Source organism: Patiria miniata, unplaced genomic scaffold, assembly GCF_015706575.1.
Source record: "Patiria miniata isolate m_02_andy unplaced genomic scaffold, ASM1570657v1 HiC_scaffold_26, whole genome shotgun sequence".
Taxonomy (NCBI): Eukaryota; Metazoa; Echinodermata; class Asteroidea; order Valvatida; family Asterinidae; genus Patiria; species Patiria miniata.
Window position 1 is genome coordinate 6,991,667 of NW_024037065.1, and position 21,407 is coordinate 7,013,073.

At 40.0% G+C, this 21,407-nt stretch overlaps 1 protein-coding gene across 1 annotated transcript in view; it reads left to right on the forward strand.

Moving 5' to 3' along the window:
• Window positions 1–21,407, forward strand: part of LOC119733773 (transcription initiation factor TFIID subunit 1-like) — a 79,192-nt gene that overhangs the window by 50,037 nt on the left and 7,748 nt on the right. The window contains exons 28-29 of the mRNA XM_038207139.1: window positions 5,889–5,987; window positions 21,032–21,124. Coding sequence (XP_038063067.1) covers window positions 5,889–5,987; window positions 21,032–21,124 — 192 coding nt within the window. The remainder of the gene's footprint in view (window positions 1–5,888; window positions 5,988–21,031; window positions 21,125–21,407) is intronic.

A 21,407-nucleotide genomic window follows, 5' to 3' on the forward strand; every position in this document is an offset into this window, starting at 1 on the left:
ACGGCTAAACATACATTTTCAGGGGTGAGGAAGCCAGTGGTACAAAGTAAAATAAGCTAAACATAACCACAAAGCGGCCATCTTGGATTTTCAAAATGGCCGCCTTCAAAATGGGTGTTTCTCAGTATCTCAGCATCAAGGTGGCCCAGAGTCATGATTTTAACGGCTAAACATACATTTTCAGGGGTGAGGAAGCCAGTGGTACAAAGTAAAATAAGCTAAACATAACCACCAAGCGGCCATCTTGGATTTTCAAAATGGCCGCCTTGAAAATTGGTGTTTCTCAATATCTCAGCATCCAGGTTTCCTAGAGTAATGCTTTTAACGGCTAAACATACATTTTCAGGGGTGAAGAAGCCAATGGTATAAAGTAAACTCAGCTAAACATAACCACAAAGCAGATTTTCATGTTCATTCCATTATAATACATTTTTTAAATGGCTCAAAACTTCTACATGTAGCAAGTCAAACCTCTAGCATGTCTAGGCAGCTTCTTGGACAACTTCAATATCATGATAGCATGACAAAATAAGTGTGGTATAACAAAATCTTTGTTATATAGCAGAATCTTTACACATCATAATCATCACTGTCACTGGTCGGCAACATGTCATTCCTGGAGTCCTCATCATTCTGGCACTGGGTGCTGCACTGGCAGAGGTCTGTGCATGATAAGTTCTTGTACCTGCAAGAGCATCGAGATGTTGAACAGTCTGCTCTGCACTGGCATCTCACCATCTCAATGATGGCCTTGGGGGCTGGGAGGACCTTAGTTGTGATTGACTTCACCTGATCAGCTGCTGTGTCCTTGTAAAAGCCATGCTGCAGCGGATCCAGGAACTGCTGCTGAGCAATGCTTGCCTGGCCCCATACTGTGGCCTGGATCTGGACTCGGTGGATGTGCTGCTTGAGAGCACCAAGGGTGGGAGGCAGCTTGTCACTTTCAGCCATATGCTTGCAGAAAAGATGCCATCGCAGCTCAGGGATGCTCGCAATCTGGATGCCCTTTGGCGCGTATGCAGCACAGACGAATGTAGCCAGCGTTGACAGCAGCTCTTCAGTGACTTCAGCGGCATCTGAAAGCATCTGCAGTGCATTGATGACTACTCCGCCTGCTTTGAGGTAGACTTTCAGCCAGGTTGCTTTTCCTATGCGAGAGAACCTCCCAGTGTTGTCTGCCCCCGTGAATGCGTGGAAGGCTGGCAAAGCCTTTGCTCTTTCTGGACCTAGATCTGTCCATATTGGCTGCACTTGGACCACTCCGGAAGCCATTGACATGGACGTGTTTCTCAGCAGAAGGTCATAATGTGCTACGACCAGCACCAGAACATCAGTGTCTGGGGAGAAGACAACCATCTCTGCATCAGGTGGGTTCCTCTGTGATGCCAGCACTGCATGATAGATTAGCAGCGTGTCCGCCTCTTCGTGATTGTTGTCCTCGATTAGCAGCTCGCTATTGCTCCTAGTATGTCCTGCGGCAGATGCGACACCAGTGAAGAAACACAACAACAAGATGTTCATGTCTGGCAACAAGAAAACCAGTGTGAAACTCAGAGACAATACTGTAGATCTGAAGGAGACCAAGGATCTGTACGGAAGGCTGATGGTCCTTGCCAGGTCAAACCGAGACATCGACCAGAAAAAAGCCATCGGCAACTATGAGTTCACGTTGACACCAAGGGCACTGTTTGCTGCAAACGGGGCAATGCTACCATGTACTGACAAGGCAAAGTTGATCCACCTCCTTGAGAAGCTCGGAACAGCTAGCAGAACCACCCAATGAAGATCAGCAGCAGCAGCTGCACGATGCAAGTGTTCTGCAGCGCGATGCAGTGGATCCAGAAACAATAGACTGCACACCCACTGAAGATTCTCATCGAAGTCGAAAAATTGCACTGGTGGACGGTATGGTGGTCGTGCAGAAGCTAACAAAGAAACCAGCCACGGTAGTGACAGTCAAAGACCTCAGTGAATGCTTCAATACCAGACTGATGTCTCTCACAAGAGACTGTGATGAGATCATTCTGGTGTTTGTTACATACAAGGCTGATTCCCTGAAGAGTACCACAAGGGAGAAACGGAGACAAGGGAAGGATCTGATCCAATATCAGATCAGAGATGACACCAGCATCAAGCACATCCCAATGAGCCGGTTCCTTTCCCACGACAAAACGAAGGCTGATCTGACTGAGTTTCTGGCAGCAAAAACCCTGGAGTACAACCAAGACTCGTCAAAGCTGGTTATCGCATCTGCCGCAGGACGTACTAAGAGCAATAGCGAGCTGCTAATCGAGGACAACAATCACGAAGAGGCGGACACGCTGCTAATCTATCATGCAGTGCTGGCATCACAGAGGAACCCACCTGATGCAGAGTTGGTTGTCTTCTCCCCAGACACTGATGTTCTGGTGCTGGTCGTAGCACATTATGACCTTCTGCTGAGAAACACGTCCATGTCAATGGCTTCCGGAGTGGTCCAAGTGCAGCCAATATGGACAGATCTAGGTCCAGAAGGAGCAAAGGCTTTGCCAGCCTTCCACGCATTCACGGGGGCAGACAACACTGGGAGGTTCTCTCGCATAGGAAAGGCAACCTGGCTGAAAGTCTACCTCAAAGCAGGCGGAGTAGTCATCAATGCTCTGCAGATGCTTTCAGATGCCGCTGAAGTCACTGAAGAGCTGCTGTCAACACTGGCTACATTCGTCTGTGCTGCATACGCGCCAAAGGGCATCCAGATTGCGAGCATCCCTGAGCTGCGATGGCATCTTTTCTGCAAGCATATGGCTGCAAGTGACAAGCTGCCTCCCACCCTTGGTGCTCTCAAGCAGCACATCCACCGAGTCCAGATCCAGGCCACAGTATGGGGCCAGGCAAGCATTGCTCAGCAGCAGTTCCTGGATCCGCTGCAGCATGGCTTCTACAAGGACACAGCTGATCAGGTGAAGCCAATCACAACTAAGGTCCTCCAAGCCCCCAAGGCCATCATTGAGATGGTGAGATGCCAGTGCAGAGCAGACTGTTCAACATCTCGATGCTCTTGCAGGTCCAAGAACTTATCATGCACAGACCTCTGCCAGTGCAGCACCCAGTGCCAGAATGATGAGGACTCTAGGAATGACATGTTGCCGACCAGCGACAGTGATGATTATGATGTGTAAAGATTCTGCTATATAACAAAGATTTTGTTATACCACACTTATTTTGTCATGCTATCATGATATTGAAGTTGTCCAAGAAGCTGCCTAGACATGCTAGAGGTTTGACTTGCTACATGTAGAAGTTTTGAGCCATTTAAAAATGTATTATAAGGCCCCCCCAAAAAGTCTCCGGTTTCTGGTATGGAGCTTGCCCCAAAAGTGGTGCGGCGACTCGGCTTTTTTTTTTTTTTTTACCTGTTTTTTTTTTTTTTTGGCTTCACATGTCGGCTGATGACTGCAATGGTGCCCGACTAAACTTAGTGCAAATATATGGGAATCCAGAGAGGCCACATAAAGCTTATTCTCGATGCACAATCGAGAATAAGCAGCAGGATTCCAGTCAAACCAGTGAGTTTGGCGGTTTTGAGACATCATCTTGTATTGAAAAAAAAACGTTTTCATTTTGCCGACGCGCATGGCTACGGCGACGCGCGCGCATACCAGAAACCGGAGACTTTTTTTGGGGGGGGGGGGGGCCTAATGGAATGAACATGAAAATCTGCTTTGTGGTTATGTTTAGCTGAGTTTACTTTATACCACTGGCTTCCTCCCCCCTGAAAATGTATGTTTAGCCGTTAAAAGCATTACTCTAGGAAACCTGAATGCTGAGATATTGAGAAACACCAATTTTCAAGGCAGCCATTTTGAAAATCCAAGATGGCCGCTTGGTGGTTATGTTTAGCTTATTTTACTTTGTACCACTGGCTTCCTCACTCCTGAAAATGTATGTTTAGCCGTTAAAATCATGACTCTGGGCCACCTTGATGCTGAGATACTGAGAAACACCCATTTTGAAGGCGGCCATTTTGAAAATCCAAGATGGCCGCTTTGTGGTTATGTTTAGCTTATTTTACTTTGTACCACTGGCTTCCTCACCCCTGAAAATGTATGTTTAGCCGTTAAAATCATGACTCTAGGCCACCTGGATGCTGAGATATTGAGAAACACCCATTTTGAAGGCGGCCATTTTGAAAATCCAAGATGGCCGCCATGCATGCTTCCGGCAAATTGTAAACATTGGTTTTCTGATTGCCTGTACCACACAGATTCCAAAAATGTATAGGTTTGCAAATCCCCCAAAAAAGTTAACGAAATTACACAGTGAACTTGACTATTTAGAAAACCCCTTAAATCGCCATAGGCATTACTTTCTGGCCCAAGTGTGTTTTTTGGGGCACTGAATAATAATAAAAAAAAAAATTGCTTTCGTCCCGTGGGCACGAGGGCGAAGGAAATAAGCAGGGCTCCTTTCCACACGAGTGGAAAATAATAACTGTGTGCTTTGGGGTACCTGTCTACCGAATTTCGGGCCAGATCCCTGAACTGTGGCCTGGCTTCACCTTTGCCGAATCAGCCCGTGATTCAGCCACGCGATTTCAGCGGGTTTTCTGAAGAAAAAAGCAACAAATTCTGGACAAATTGAGAGAAAATGACCTGGATCCCTGTACATTTCCAATGGACCCCTTTCGCTTCTGGCCGCCAGGCCCATTAATTTATGCGCATGCATGGATAATTATGAATTTATCAGTATAAAGGTCCATGGTCCGTGGGTTGGGACAAATAATTCAATGACACGTGATCAACGACCCACCAATCAGATGGTGGGGATTTATTCAGGCATTGTATAATGCAGAATATCTGTGCTTGTGCTGGGAGTACAGCCACCAACTGGTAATCACACGCTCAGATTTCCACGGTTAGTAGAGACATGAAAATTGAGCCCTGGCCAATGTCATGGCACTGCTAAGCGCCAGAAATGTTTGCTTAGCAAAAAGTAGGTTACCGGCCAAAGTGTCATGCGATGTGTAGCGTCACTCGGCGTGACATGGCGTGGGTCTCGGTATCGACCAATGGAAGCCGGCAAAAAAAGGGTGATATTTGTTAATTAACAACTCATGAAGGAGGTTTTTATGCCATTGTTTACTGCACACCTTAATGGATAAGAACCTCATTAATATTCGTGAGGTTTGAAAAGATTGATAGATATTGCGCAAGCCAGTGTTACAATTTTCAAAATTGCACGTAGCGAGGCCTATTTTTTCCATTTTCAACGAAAAGTAAAATTAACATATCACAACGACTTTTAGCACATACTTGGATCATTATAAGGGAAATAAACACTGAAAGTTGCATGAAGATACGATCTTCCAAACTGGATAAATTAATTTCCAAAGATTTCGCCCGCCAACGTGAACATGTGTGTGTACATGTTTCATTCAAAATAAAGTGTTACGTAACCTTTAGAAATCACCCTTCGCAACCACATGGCTGAACATGTCTTCTGTGAAAGTGAACCCTTAGGTGCAAGATATCAAGTTGAACCCTTATATTTCAACAGGTTGTGTACAAATGTATTTATAATTTTTGTATTTATTTTCATACAACATCCAACAGTGCAAGCGCCAGAGACGGATGGATAAATTGATTAATTTACAATAAAAAAAAAAAAAATGTATAAAAATCAAGACATCAAAACATTAAATTAAAACATTAAATGCACAATAAGATGAAACAGGCTCACTCTGGGCCTGACTTATCAATCCATGATGGTAGTCCCACATTAAAAATTAATGTAAAATACATGATGGTAGTCCCACAATTAAAATCAAGACATCAAAACATGTATGAAAGATATCCAATACAATGCACATGTGACTGTGTTATTCATCTGTTGTTTTTATTTATTGGTAGCGACCCAACCAGTCCAACAATCGTCGGCGTACGGACCCAGTAGTCACCCTCAGCATCATGCTGGAACCCATACTGAATGAGATGAGAGACATCCCATACGTGAGTACCAAACACTTTTAAAGGGAATGTACAACATTTGCTTTTGCTGCAATTTTCAGAAATATTTGGAGGATTAGTATGTTATAGCAAATATTGTTTAACTGACTTGTTTCACGTTTTGGGCTTGTAGATGCTGGAAAAACCAAGAAAACCAATCATTTTCTTGTAGTCTGGTTCCCCGACCCCACTTAAGATGAAACGGAGAAACGTAAAGACTTTGGGGAATTGTAAGGTCAAAGAATCAGTCTAGCAGGTTTGTACCCCTTCACAGGTGTGTAATCTATTGCAAAGAAAATGCGGAATAACTAAATATGACAAAATAGGAACAGTTTTTGAAAAAGCCAGTGTTTTCCAACGCTGGTCGGCCGACCAGCGTTGGAAAAATACAGTTTTTCTTGAACATGTCAGCACACCAGGAGCCACGATTTTACAGGATGCTTTAGACTGTCAATCCCTAACAATTCAGTAAGGTATTTCCTGATAATTTGATCATTTTGTTTTTTGATGTTTGCAAATGTTGTGTCTTCCCTGGAATAAGCCGTATTTCTTAGTGAATTAGGTTGCTGGTAGCGACGCAATTTTGGCGGTACAAACAGGTGAATCCCACATTAAAAGCACATGGGATCGTTTGCTTTTCATGCATTTTGTTCATTTCCAATAATAACACCACTCAAAATCCAAAGAAGAAAGTTGGTAACGTAACCTGTTGAAGTTTCAGCTCAGTGGATATTAACACTTTTTTTGAGGAACAGTGTTAAACCATGGACAGACTTTCAGCACTCTTTATTCCAAAAGTTGGTCAACTGACTGATCATTGGAAAAAAACGATTGCAAATGCATATTTTGTCTCTGAGATATGGTAGTTTAAAAATATCATGTGCCAAACCTGTTTTGTCCACGGACGGCTTTATTCCATCCGCTTGACTGAGCTCCGGAGCTTGATTTGAAGAAAAAGAAAAACACTACTCTAGACTTACACATGGACAACGGTGATGTTGGTGACTTGTTTTCAAATTTGTAGCATAATAATACTATTCTTGCGATTTTTGAAAAGATTTTTTTCACAACTAATGGTTGAAGAGGTATACTTCACTATATTACAAAAGAGTTCAAATAATTTAAGTAAGTAGGTTAAAATTCCTGTCAAAAGTGGGTTTCCTTCTTTTTGCACCACCCTGTATTGCAAGAAAAAAAATTAAATTTAGAAGAGGGAGCTATTTTTGGGGATGAAACTCCAAACTAGCATGGGGAATGCCAACCTTGTCCCAGGGTGTCGAGCAGTAAGCTCCCACCACCATCTGCTTTCTCACCCTGGTATTGGATCGTTTGTCTCCATGTCTGGAGTAAAAACAGAATCAATTTGTCTCGGCGCGAGTTACGAAAACACAGTTTCTTTTTCCAAGTTAAAATGTTACAATCTTAAAATGTTTCTGTGCTATAAGCGGTTTCATGAAAATTGGCCCCTGAAGCTGTCAGATGTTTATTTTAGGCAATCTAGGGACAGAAAAAAAACAGGGGAAGTGGATGTCTCCTCTCTGAGTAAATGAAGTTTCAAAACACAGATATCTCCCTTGGGAGCCTTAGCACATGTCGGGTGTTAAAGGTGATGATACAACACTTGCAAGCATCAAATAGCAAAAATGTACCAAATTGTTGCGAAATTGACTGAAAGTGAATAATACCGATAGCCTCAAGCATCCTGTGAAACCATGGCACCTGGTGTGCTGTCATTTTCAAGAAAAGTGGAATTTTTGTATCATTTTCCAACGATGGTCGGCCAACAGTTGTTGGAAATATTTTTTTCTTTAAGTACTGACCCAAATTTATCAAATTTAGCTAAATAGTCCACATTTTGTTTGCAATCAGTTACACATCCGAGAATGGGTGCAAGCCAGCTGTCAATCAAAATCACATTTATTTCCTCTTCATGACAGAAATGAAAAAGTAATATAAGTACTTAAACATATAAAGGCCACTAGAGGTGGCAAAACCTTAAAAGCATAGCTTGTATCAGGCATGCCATTACACAAAACAGACGAATAATAACAGGAAAAAAAAACAATTAAAAACAAAGACCAATTACACACATGTATAATTCTAAGCAGTTAGCAAAGTTGTGAAAAAATGGAATACAAATAAGCTAGTCTGGTTCCCTGGCCTGACAATTCCCCCAATGATTATAAATTGCTCCGTTTCGTCTGAGGTAGGGTCAGGGAACACAAAAACTTTAAACAGGTCAGTGTAACAATATTTGCTATAAAATACCAACTCCCAAATCCATCAGTTTCTAAAAAATTACAGCAAAAGCAAATATTGCATATTTATATGTAACCTTTAACAAGATTTGTTCAGAACTGGCATTGACCTTATTCACGAGTTGGCCATTTTTGTGGAGTTCCCTGAATGTATTCCATTATTTGTTAACTGTTGAATGGGATGGCGCCAGACTATTAATGCAGGCACAATGCAGCCTTATTTTTTGTTAAATATGGCTTTGAACATTAGTGAATGTTTAATTACAAATTTTAAATTATTCATTGAAGCAGACTGGAATTTATTATAAATTAACTTGCTTTCATTTCTCTTCGCAATTTCCAAAACTAAGATTTTACCTAACTTTCAGTTCAATATGGCCGACTTGTGAATAAGGCCCATGCAGAAGTCACTGCACAACATTTTATAGATACATTTAAAGTGAAGCAAGGGGATTTCTTTATGTGTGTGGGCTTGTAGTTAAGGTTTGTGACTCATGATCAGAGGGTCAGGGGTTCGAATCCAGCTGCCGGCCATGTGTTGCACTCTTGGGCAAGCCACTTCACCCCCACTTGCCTCACTCCCCATGTGTACAAAATATGGGCACCAGCTTTAGCTGGAGAGTAACCTGCGATGGACTGGCATCCCATCCAGGGGGAATAGAAACATCTTCATGTCAAAAGTTAAAATTGACTTGATTTCTTGAATCAAGGGAAATCTCTTACTGAGTACCTTGACTTTAAGTTATCCTTGCACTTGTTTTTATACTGTGCGTGTACGTAATTATACGCTCTTGGTCTTCACCCAAGTCTTTTTCTGGCCGCTGTTTGGATAAGACACGGATGTCCCCCAAGCATCCGGGCCCGCCCGTCAAGTGCTTTGATAACGCACACACCTACAACTGCAAAAGGAAAACAGAGAATAAATTAACTCTTTTTCCTCTGTATGCAATTTTGGTTGAGTAACCTTGATGTCTTTGGTTAGATGTGAATATATCCATGTACAAGATATTTCAGACTTCGGACTGAAATCAGATCTTTTGAATGGGAGAAAATTGTATGACGTTGCTGTGAAAGTAACACAACAGCATTATCTGTCATACTGTTGATTTCAAACCTTTTTTGTTTATTGACAATATCATCCCCCTGTTGGGAATTTAAGTTTCATTTTCACCGTATAATTAAACCTTTCCATTGCCTACAGTCAGACTTGTATTCGAGTTTGGAATACCAGACATTAAGTCCGAGTGCAAGTCACCTCTTCCGAGTCCGAGTACCGAGTTATGCAGGTCGATTCGAGTCCGAGTCACAAGTCACAAAGGTCAAGTTTGAGTCACGAGTCAGCTTTAAGTACTACATTTTGGAAAGAAATTTTGAGCCGCACGCGCTGTGTATGTACAGTACCTAGATGCATTTCTTCTGCCCTGCACTGACTGTGTCGCTTGCTCAGGAAAGGATCGTCTTCCAAATAATTTGTGATTATATTGTTGCAAAAATAAGTGATTCGTGGGAAATTTGGTCGAGTCCCAAGTCAAGCAGGCTAAATCCAAGTCCAAGTCCGCAGGGTCGCGTCTGAGTCTGAGTCCGAGTCCAAGTCATGGAAAATCTGAATCAGAGTCACAGAAAATTGGACTCGAGTCTGACTCGAGTCCAAGTCACAAGTCATACAACTCTGCCTACAGTACTAGAAATGACTAGTTTGATTGAATGGGGATCAAACTGCATGTTACTAGTAATTGGATCCGACACATTACTTTCCATGAATTTGTCTTTGGAATTAGGTCTAGTTTTTGCCGACTTTCAACACACGTCCCTCAGAGAATTACATATAATTGTGGTACATGTATTTCTGGAGTTTTTCCAGAAATCCTAAACTCCCATGACATTTAAGCCAGGAACCTTTTCCCGGATCCTCCGTTCTGAAACTCCTCGGCTGTGCAGTGGAAACCAGAAACACATGTATATGATTAGACTTTCAGGGGCATCGTTTCTGGGATCGTTTCTCATTTCTTCAATGATCCCCAAAAGCCTCAGGGGCCCAATTTCATGGCTCTAGCTGCTAACCACAGAATTTCCCGAGCTTAAAGGGAATATACAACATTTGCAAACATCGAAAAATAAAACTACCAAGTTTTTAAGAAATTCCGTACTAGGATGTTGGTAAATGACAGTCTAAAGCATCCTGTAAAATTATGGCACCTGGTTTGAAGTAATTTTCAAGAAAATGGTATTTTTGTATACATTTCCAACGGTGGTCGGCCGACCACCATTGGAAAAACCTAACTATATTTCAACCACTGCTCCAAATTTACCTTTTTTCAGTCCAAATTTTGTTTGGTATTGGTTACATGTTCATGAACGGGTGCAGGCCAGCTAGACTGGTTCCCTTACCTTACAATTTTTTGGCAACTATAAATTGATTCATTTCATCTTTAGTGGAGTCAGGGAACCAGACTACTTGAACAATTTTGTTTTTCTTGGTTTTTCCAGCATTTTCGAACATAAAACTTCAAACATGTCAGTGTAACAATATTTGATATATTATACTAACCCCTCAAATACTCCATTTTTGAAAATTACAGCAAAAGCCAATGATGTACATTCCCTTTAAAGGTACAATCTCTATGCTGTGCTAACAGCGTTAGCAAAAAAAATTCTGTGCTTAATGCAGTAAGCACAGAATCGTTATTTACGGGATTTACCCATGCGCAAAAGCCCAATTTCCTTGCTTACCCATGGAATATATGTGACCCGTTCCAGGAAAAGGTGATATAAGTCGCGCTGTGCCTTTACGTGTAATGGCCTGCTGAACGTTGAGAGGGTGAAATTTTTCATCAAAATTTGATTTTCGTTTTTTGTCTTAAATGACATCTTTGATACCTAAGGTTTAAGGATTCATTCACAGAAAAGTTGATTTCGATGAAAAAAGGGGAAAAAATAACCTTATTTTGTGTGCATTGTTCTCTTTATTTTACATCCAAAAACTATAATTTTATTCAATATGCAAATAAGCCAAAATATAGTAATCTGGTTTCAAAAAGTCTCTTTTCCCCCCAAAATCATTGAAAATAATCATTGTAGAATCAATATCCAAAGTTTAAAAGTGATAGTAAAACAGGAATATTTTGTTTGCGAAGATATTAAAAGTGAGCTTATCATGCCCAAATCTACAACAGAGCCAGCTATTTCAAAGCCTGTTTTCTCAGTTGTGTAATTTGAACTCCATGGAACTAATTAATATGCAAATTTGTCATATCTCCACAACGAGAAGGGCTATACAGCTGTGTCATATACCAAATGAAAGCTTACATTGTGGGCTTTCCAGTCGTGCATATAACTGGAATTTTATTTTTTACGACTTATATCACATTTCCTGGAGTGGGTCATATATTAGCATGGAATTCTGAAGTGAGAACCAGTACTTGAGTACGTGTTCTACATAATTCATGCAGACAGACACACAAAAGGAGAACAACAGATCCTTTCAGTCCTCGGGATCCAGTTGGGTCTTTTGTTCAAAACTGTCCTCTGTAGTAGGCTTGTGTGCTTAGTCTATGGGAGAGTGTGTATATTACAGGGACAAAGGGAAACACAATGCATTGTCCTCAGAAGTATGGTAAAACAAGAGTGTCTGTGCATGGTTGAATGATGATTTGGCTGCCGTCCACAGTTCCAATTTCCTGGGGCCACTTATATCAGAAATTGCCGCTTATAGCAAATTTATGCGCTTAGCAGAACCCAGTGGAGAACCGGTCACAAAAATGATACATCGCATTACACTTCAAATTTTTTAAGCTCTGGCAGGAGCTTCTACATTTCACTTGGTGGTCGGTCGGTCTGTCAGTCTGTCTGTCCCTCCGCAAAAATTGACTAAAAATAATTGATCAAAAATAAGTGACTAATTGACCAAATGCCGTCCTCATAAAATATACTCTTGCTGACGGTTTTCAGAACACAGATTTTGTTTCGATCGATGTGCATGTGTGACTAATTGATGGAATGCCATGCCATCATCATAAAATACACTCTTGCTGATGGTTTTCAGAACACCGATTTTATTTCAATCGATGCGCATGCACGTTTTTTGTGTGCATATATCTGTCCCAGAAAATTGACCAATATAAGCCCCCTAAGTTTCTCATAAAATAAACTATCAAATTTTAATTTTCAAAAAAAGCAAACAAAATGAATTAAATACTTCACAAAAATTGTTTGTAACAATTCGTAAAGATGTTTATAACAAGTTTGTAAATGGAGGCAAAATATGTGTGGTAATGTTATACTCAAGTGGTATTTATCTCAAATTGCTATCTAGGTATAAATCTAAAGTATGGTGTTCCATATGTGCCATCGGCGTTGCATTTTTGGGCGTCGTATTTTAAAGCTCTGGCAGGGATAATATCGGTAGATTTCATGCAAGACTTTCGTGCAAGACGGCCAGAGCTCATTGTGAACTTGCACTTGTTTTACTGTTTGAGTAAATCTTTACATGTAGAAGACTCATAAGTTGGCATCAATTTTGCAATTAGTGCTTTATATATACCTGTACAGATATCTATCAAAATCCAACGGACAAAAAGAATCTGATAGTTTTCCCCCAATTTTTTTTTTTTTTTTGGGGGGGGGGGGGTAAAATTGCTGCTTTTTACATCCCTGGATTTTCTCCCGAGTTGGTCTCATCACCTCACCAGGCCGGGGAGGTTACTCGAACCAACACGTAGTCGAAACCAAATTAGCCAAAAGTCTCACCTGTGGATTGGCACGTCAGGGAAACTGGGGCCTTCCTGGCCATCTGGGGAGGGGGAAATTGTCTCCAGGGCCAGGGGCCTCTTGCTTGTTCCTCTGCCAGAAACCAGTCCCAAATGGGGACAGGAAACCGCTGTCGCCGCTACGGGCAAACTTGCTGGGGGAAAGTGCTTGGCAGATGGTGTCATATTATCTTAGAGATGTTGGTGAAGGCTCGGGTCTAAAACGTTTTCCTTGCTCAGCAAAATGCCTCTCTTGTCTTTGTTACTTTTTTTCTATTTTTATTTGGTTTCTGCTTTTTCTTCTTCATTTTTCATTTTTCTTTGATTCTCTGTCTTTCTTGTCACTGTGGTGTTGTTGGTTTGTTTTGGTTACCCTGTTTTGTACCTGTTTCTCTGTTTTTCTTGGTTTCTCTGGTTTTCCCTCTTTTTTAAATTGTTACTTTGTATTTATTTTTGGGTGTATTTATCTTTTTCATTGTATTTCTTTGTTTCTTTGTATTTTTTTGTTTCTCCCTTGTTTTTCTTTGTTTCTTTGTTTTTCTGTTTTTCATTGTTTCTTTGTATTTACTTGTTTCTTTGGTTTTTCTTTGTTTCTTTGCTTTTTGGTATTTTTTGGTTCTTTGTATTTCTTTGCTTTTTGTATTTCTTTGTTTCTTTGTATTTCTTTGTTTCTTTGTATTTCTTTGTTTCGTTGTATTTCTTTGTTTCTTTGTTTTTCTTTGTTTCGTTCTATTTCTTTGTTTCTTTGTATTTCTTTGTTTCGTTGTATTTCTTTGTTTCTTTGTATTTCTTTGTTTCTCTGTTTTTTCTTTGTTTCTTTGTATTTTTTTTCTTTGTATTTCTTTTCTTTTTGTTTTTCTTTGTTCCTTTGTATTTCTTTGCTTTTGGGTTTTTTGTTTCTTTGTATTTCTTTGTTTCTTTGTATTTCTTTGTTTCTTTGTATTTCTTTGTTTCTATGCATTGCTTTGTTTATCTGTTTTCTTTGTATTCTATCTCATTTTCTTGTTACTTCGGTGTTGTTGGTTTTCTTTACATTTTTGTTTGTTGTGTCTTTCTTTGTTTTTTTGGATTTTCATTGTTTCTCTATCTTGCTTTGTTTTAGAGGCATTTTGCGAAATTAATATCATAAATTTTAAATATACAAGCGCACTGTATTTTCTACCATCTGAACCCTAACAGAACTCAACCCATCAAACCCCAACAGCAAGGTTTGCTGGGATGGGATGGGTACAGTACTCCTAAACTGATGGTCTTTTACATTGGGTTGGCACACCTCCAGAATCAGTCAGAAACATGTGTATGCAGTTTCCCATATGGTGTCCGAATTTGCTGGAGAGTTATTAAGGCACTTTGTACAAAATCTACCTTCACATGTCTACTTTGACTCCTTGTACTTTATTTGTACTCAAATTTGGATTCACTTAGTGCCAAACTTGTTTTGGTGCAGAGAAGAAACCTAGTTGGCCAACCTGTGGATCATTATCCTGCCCGATCTAATTTTTCCCAAAATATTTGTGCACAAAAACATAGGAAGCAGGTGCCACACATGCAATCTGTTTTTCATTGGTGCCCTGCCGTCGCTTGGTTCACGTGTGATAGAGTCAGTGACGTCTCAGCCTAAGTCCACGCATTGCATGCTGGGATAGCTGGCGACTTCTGTTTGCATTTTCTATTGTAGGCCGAAAAACATAAATTGTGTGTTTATGGTAACTCCCTAAAATTATCCAGGTAGGTAGAATAGGAAAATGATTTTATTTTGTAACTTTTCTTGTGTTTGATTGTCTGTCTTTTACAGGGGCACTAGGTCCTGAAATCCCCAAAAATTTCATGTTTTGGATTGTTTACTTATCCTATTTCAAACATCTGGTTGAAAGGAAACCAACCTAATGTCTTACCGTTCCCGAGAAAAGGAAAAAAACGCCGGTTGTTTACATCGGACATGTCGCGGTACGAATACGTTTTTCCTGTCGTTCAGTGTACGATATACACGTCGTGTGTGTGTGTATATTGTAATAGACACGTATACAGCACCGCATTCAGGAACAGCAGTTCATCAATGCACAAAATGTGGTTTCTTACATGTCCGCAAAAGGCAAACACTTCACAGATGAAATCACAACTATCACCCAAACAGCTCAACTTTTTGGGGTCGCAAAAGTGGACCCCGAAAGTCGTTCTCGCATGCATAATACAGGAATAACACAAAAATGCCCACTTTTTAAAGGATCGTTTTGTGGATGTTTATATCCTACTTTTAAATGTTCTTTCCGATCAACATCATATCGTTCAACGCGTGTTTTGTAGCCAATTGGGCAGTTCCAGGACGCAGTGTCCCTTTAATGATTAAATTAACCAATAACACGTCTTCCATAGGGAAGACTTTTTGTTACAAAATATAATTCACTTTAACCTTCTGGGTAAATGTGGCAATAAAAAGTTAGAGGTCGGCAAATTGGCTGCAAATAGGTAGGTCGGTTACCATTGACACACAATGGAATGACCCATTTGGAATGACCCATTTTTGAAAATTACAATTCTCACTAGAAAGAAAAAATGGAAGTGGTCATTTGTGACACTTGGGGAATTTTATGCCCTCCTTTCCAAGCATTGCAAATTGGAATAGGATATCCTATAGATGTCTTCACACTTACTGACACAGAGTGTGGGAGAGATGGTCATCGGTAATTTCTTTTTACTTGGGGGAGGGTGTCATTGAGTGCACTTGTGCTAAGTGCTTTGACCTCTGTGAGTTAGAGTCAAATTGTTACATCAAAAGAAAAAAAAAATTGAATTTCGTAATTCAAAAGAACAGAATCATCAGTGGTAAAATCTACTGCACATCGTTCATTAAGTATTGTTTAAAGGTACTTTAATAGGAACATAGGTAGGGCCTACACTTAATTGCCCAGAAATTGACCTACATGTACCAAATAAATGAGAAAAACTTGCTCAAAAGTGAAGATTGGGCTTGCCCCAACACCGTTGTTCTGCCTGAAATCATGCCTATTATTTGGAAGATAAACAACCATGGAACGTGAATTCCTGCTGGCACACTTTTTTACCCTCCTGTTCACAATTGTATAGTATCAACTGAGCTAAACCTTCAACAGGTTACATGTACAACTAGTTGCTATGTACCCTAGTACAGATTTTGAGCAATTTTGTTGCTTCAAATGAATAAAACAAAAATGTGCAATAAACAAATTGATCCTGTGTACCTTTAATCTTTAGCCTCAATTTCATATCAGTCATGAATATAAGGCCAATGCAAAGTCACGTCAATTTTGCAGTCATGCTTCACCAAATCATGTCTCGCAATCATCTTCTCACAAACCCATTTGCATCAGACGTATCCAAAAGGCATCCGCAAGACCTCGTTGCTGTAATGCTACATGTACTAGCCTCGTAGCAAATCTTGGGAAATTGGACGTAATGTGTCATGGAGAACCCTACTCGGGCACCGACACAAGTCAAAACTCTTGGGACATTTTGCACTTCCCTCTGAATATCCAGATCTATGTAGCGTTTTTCCTGTCCTAGTTATCCACAGAGATTATACCCTCTCGCCCGTGAAAATGATTATTTTGTTTTTAAATGTGAACCCTGATAATGCACCTTTGCGACCCATTGAACTAAATAGGGTGGAGCTGAGTATAACGAATATTCAAATATTTTATCATCAACCTTATATCCGATATTTTTTTTTTATTCAAAAATTTCGAAAAATGTGAGTTGGTAAAACTGTTTGTTGTGCGGTTTTATTGTTTGTCATATGCCACACTTTTGGAGAAAGCCACCTTCGTGCATAATTTGAGAGCTGCCACGAGGAGTATTATCCAAAAAAGTAAATGACAAAATAATTGTTGGAAAGCAAACTTGGTTTAAAGATAGTAATGGCACTAAACTCCCTGTGAAATTAGTCTTTCTGGCAAGCTGTCATTTTGAAGAAAACAACAAAAGAAGGTCATTGCCAAAGATGCGTCTTAAGATACATTTTTGGAAATTTCGGTTTGTAGTTCATTTTTTATTCTGCGAATCCGTGAATGGGTGCACGCAAGCATTGACACGACGCACACTCAGGTCAGTGTAACAATATTTGCTAAACAACACTGACCCCCAAATCCATCCATTTCTGACAATTACAGCAAAAGCAAAAACATTGTATATTACCTTAAACATTGTAATTTACATTATGGTGTCTGAAATGTTTTGGCAGGGTCTTGAATGCCGATTTATTCTTAAATATTAAAAATGACTGTTTTTAAAAAAGGGATTAAAGGGAATGTACATCATTGGCTTTTGCTGTAATTTTCAGAAATTAAGTATTTGAGGGGTTAGTATAATAGATCAAATATTGTCACACTGACATGTTTAAAGTTTTGTTTCAAAAAATGCTGGAAAAACCAAGAAAAACAAAAATGGTCAAGTAGTCTGGTTCCCAGACTCCACTAAAAATGAAATTGATCAATGTATGGATGCCGGAAAAATTGTAAGGTAAGGGAACCAGTCTAACTGGCCTGCACCCGTTCATGAACATGTATCCAATAGCAAACAAAATTTGGACTGAAAAAATGGTAAATTTGGAGCAGTAGTTGACAAATAGTCGGGTTTTTCCAACAATGGTCGGCTGACCACCTTTGGGAATTTATACAAAAATACCACTTTTCTTGAAAATGACTTCACACCAGGTGCCATAATTTTACAGGATGCTTTAGACTGTCATTTACCTACACCCTAGTAAGGTTTTTCGTAAAAATTTGGTAGTTTTGTTTTTTGATGTTTTCAAATGTTGTATATTCCCTTTAAGGGGGCATAATGTCGAAAGTCTCCTTTAATTTACTTTTTAAAGTTAGTCTCTGGAGTTTCTCACAAGTAAAAATCAAAACAATATAGATATTGGGGTCTTATTGACGGAATGCGCTTTACAAGAGTGGTTTATTATTATCATTATTATTATTATTCTTTGCAAATCCCACTAAATTTTTATCAGCTGCTCTCAAGACAACTGTAACCACCTGCCAAGAAATTATCCTTGAAAAAAAATTTCAAAAAGGAAAAGCGCAGTCACCTCGCTTCCAGCCTCATCACTTGGCAATCGCTCACAAACCACTCAGGAAATGTCTGCAAGTGTTGCCGGCACGGATCGCGTTAGTCCATCTCCGCGCAAAGTGACGGGAGGAAATTGAGTACAACAATCTAGTTATTGACCCAAGTGTTTCTCTTTATTTTTTATTTTATCGGTCGTCAGTCAAAGGTGATATTTTAATATCCGGATTTCTGTATGGTTATTTTCTTGACAAAGCAAATTTAGTCTGACACTATAATGTACTTGTGAGACTTGATTTTTTCTTTAATCAATAATATTTGAACTGTGTTGGTTTATCGACATAATGAGCCAGCTAGTCAAGTTCTCCTCTGGAATCCTGAAGCCCCTCGACGAAAAGGTCGTCCCAACATGACCCTGAAAACATCCATCGAGCTTGAAACTGGTCTGAGCGGTCCATCTCTTTCCAACACTATGCTCGACAGGGACAGTTGGGCCCAACTCATCAAGTCATTATGAAAATGAATGAATGAAGAAGAAGAATAATATTTACTTTTTTCTGTCCTGTAATACAAGTCTGAGATTCATGGGACCGTGTACTTCACAAACAGTCCACAGAGTTAATCAAAATCATCTAAAATAGTCCACAGAGTAAATCTCCTTGTGCTGTAGGAGTTGACGATAATAACATTATACAGAACGTGCAAAAAACATGCAATATTCAGAAAGCAAATACATGTTATTAAAACTGTTTAATGTTTTTTTTCTTCTGTGAAATTATATCACCGCTACACTATAAAGAAGAAAGGATGTGTGTGTGTGTGAATTTGTTTCTGCATTCAATAGGGGACGTTGAACAATAGGGTCCCCAATTCCCGAAGGTCCCGAATTTGGCTATCGTGTCAAAACAGTTAAAGTACAAACAAAAGAGGGACAATAAGGGGTCCCCGATTTTACTTTACGTCCACTTATTAGTGAAAAACCTGCTTATCCTCAAACGTTTTTGTCCGCAATTGACAAGACTAAAAGAAGCCCAAAATTGCTGTGTTTGATACTTGCAGAAGAATGCACAAGTGGAATGTGGACACCATGTATCTAACGTTAACCGTCTAAAAATACCATTATAATCTGCCTTGCAGTGAAAAATATTTGGCCTAATGTCTTTCAATATTGTTTTCCTGTTTTCCACCTAAAGGGATGTTTCTTCCAACAATTTCAGAGAAAACTAACTGCATGCAGCTTTCATCTTGCTTCAGATCTCTAAGGTCCCACTTTTGATTGCCGAGTATTGTGTCCTTACACTTTTGCAGATGAACTGTGTGAATGGACGATCTCTCTTTCTCTCTCTCTCTCAGAAAGAGGAGAGGCAGTCTTAAGAGAAGCATTATGCAGACAAGAGAGGTCTCAAAAAATGCAAACAAAGTAGCAGAAATGGTATATTCATGCATTTGTGACAGAAAAAAGCTGTAGGTGATGGGATTGTTTGCCCTTGATGATACAAGTATGGAATTTGGCACACAGTCAGAGTATGTCATGAGAAAGATGTTTGGCTATAGGGCCATTGCAGATTTGTCCTTGAAATTGAAAATTGCTTGTTATTCTGCCTATATTTTTTCAAAGGACAAATTTGTGATGGCCCTATAGCCAAATATCGTTCTTAAGACATACTCTAACTGTGTGCCAAATGCCAAGCTTGTATCATCAAAGACACAATTCCCCCAAATATTTCCCCTATCTGCTCCACTGTACCAGCAGCAGCAGAAAAGTCAAGCAACAATGGTAGGCAATGCATCACTAAAACAGTTTCATCAAAAATAACAGATTAGCTTAATTCTTCAGTCCAATCTGGTTGCATTTAATGTAAAAAAAAAAAAAAAATTCTAAAATCACCACCTGACAGCCCAGGTGGTGTACAGTCCCTGACGTCACGTGGGCATGACTCAGTCTCGTGGGGGAAGAGGAAAGTGCGCACTGCTCCCCCCGGCCCTTCCCCCCTTACTTCCAAAAACGGAACCCTGTTCCCCCCCCCCCCCCCACCAGGGGGTGTTTGATATATAAATACCCCTTCCCCTCCAAAGGCCCCCAGAGGTCTACTAGGCTCTAGTCGGGGAACACCAGCCCGTCATCGGCAATCCTTGGGGTATATTCAAATTCCCTGAAGATCAGTATTTCTGCGTAACGTCTCGTTTATAGCTGCTCTTTCTCGCCTGAGTTGTAACCGTTGTTGATGAGAAGTCGGACGTAATTAGGAAGAGCATGGTAAACAGTCTTCTTCTTTTTTTAAAGGGCCTTTATTTTTAAAGGGGCTTTTTTTTTTTTAAAGGGGCAGTGTTGCGCAGCTTGCCTGTCAGGGGTTCTTCCAGTGCATTTTGGGTCTTTGATTGGTGTCTTTTACATCCTTTGGTGATGACGTTCAATTTTTTTCAGTTTTCATTGTTGCGAATGTCTGTTTTTCTTAAAGATGTGTGCCCTGTGGTTTTAACCAGTTTGCGTCGGAGGATGCGGAGATTCAGGCCAAAATAGGGCCACTTCATCACATCACTTCATAACATCTCTTGGTGTTCCGACTTCCATAATTTTTGAACTAAAGATGGTATCAGCATGCAGTTTTCACATCAGTAATGCTCAGATTGTGCTCTTTTTCAAATCTGTAAAAAAACCAAACCAGGGTCGACAAATGACTCATTTAGCTTGATCGCATCACATATGTTGTTAACTGATATCATCAATTTTTACCACCAAAACCTTGTTTGGCGGACTTACATGTATTTTACAGGCATGACAATCTCAAAAACATTTGCCTGCTACCTAAACTTTCTACTTTCTAAACTTTGTTGTTAACAAGTATATGTAAACTGTTGACATTGAATACAGATTTGAGTTTCTTGTATTTCTTTGAAATATTGAAATTGTTTCTTTTAAGAGTAGGATAAAGGTGCTTGAAATTGTCATTTTTAATTTTTGTGGTTTGTTTTCTCTTGTCTTGTTGTGTTTTAACAGGCCACACCTTTTCACCAACCTGTCAACTCTCGTCACTTGAACGACTATTACAAGATAGTCCACAATGCCATGGACTTGCAGACAATGCGAGAGGTATGTGACTTTACAAATGAGTGCAAAATCCTTTTTTCTTTAATTTTTAAGTTGAACTTATTACTGAACCTCCTGATACTGTGCTCATAGCAAATTTCACAACTTGTGGAGTGCCGTGGCCTCATGGTCTGGAGCACTGAATTCGTGGTCTGCAGGTAATTCTGCAGGTTGTGGGTTCAAGTCCAGTGGCGGCTATGGTGCGTGTGCCCTTGGGCAAGGCACTTTGTCACTCATTGCTTCTCCCCACCCAGGAGTAAATGGGTACCTGTGAGGGCAGAGATGC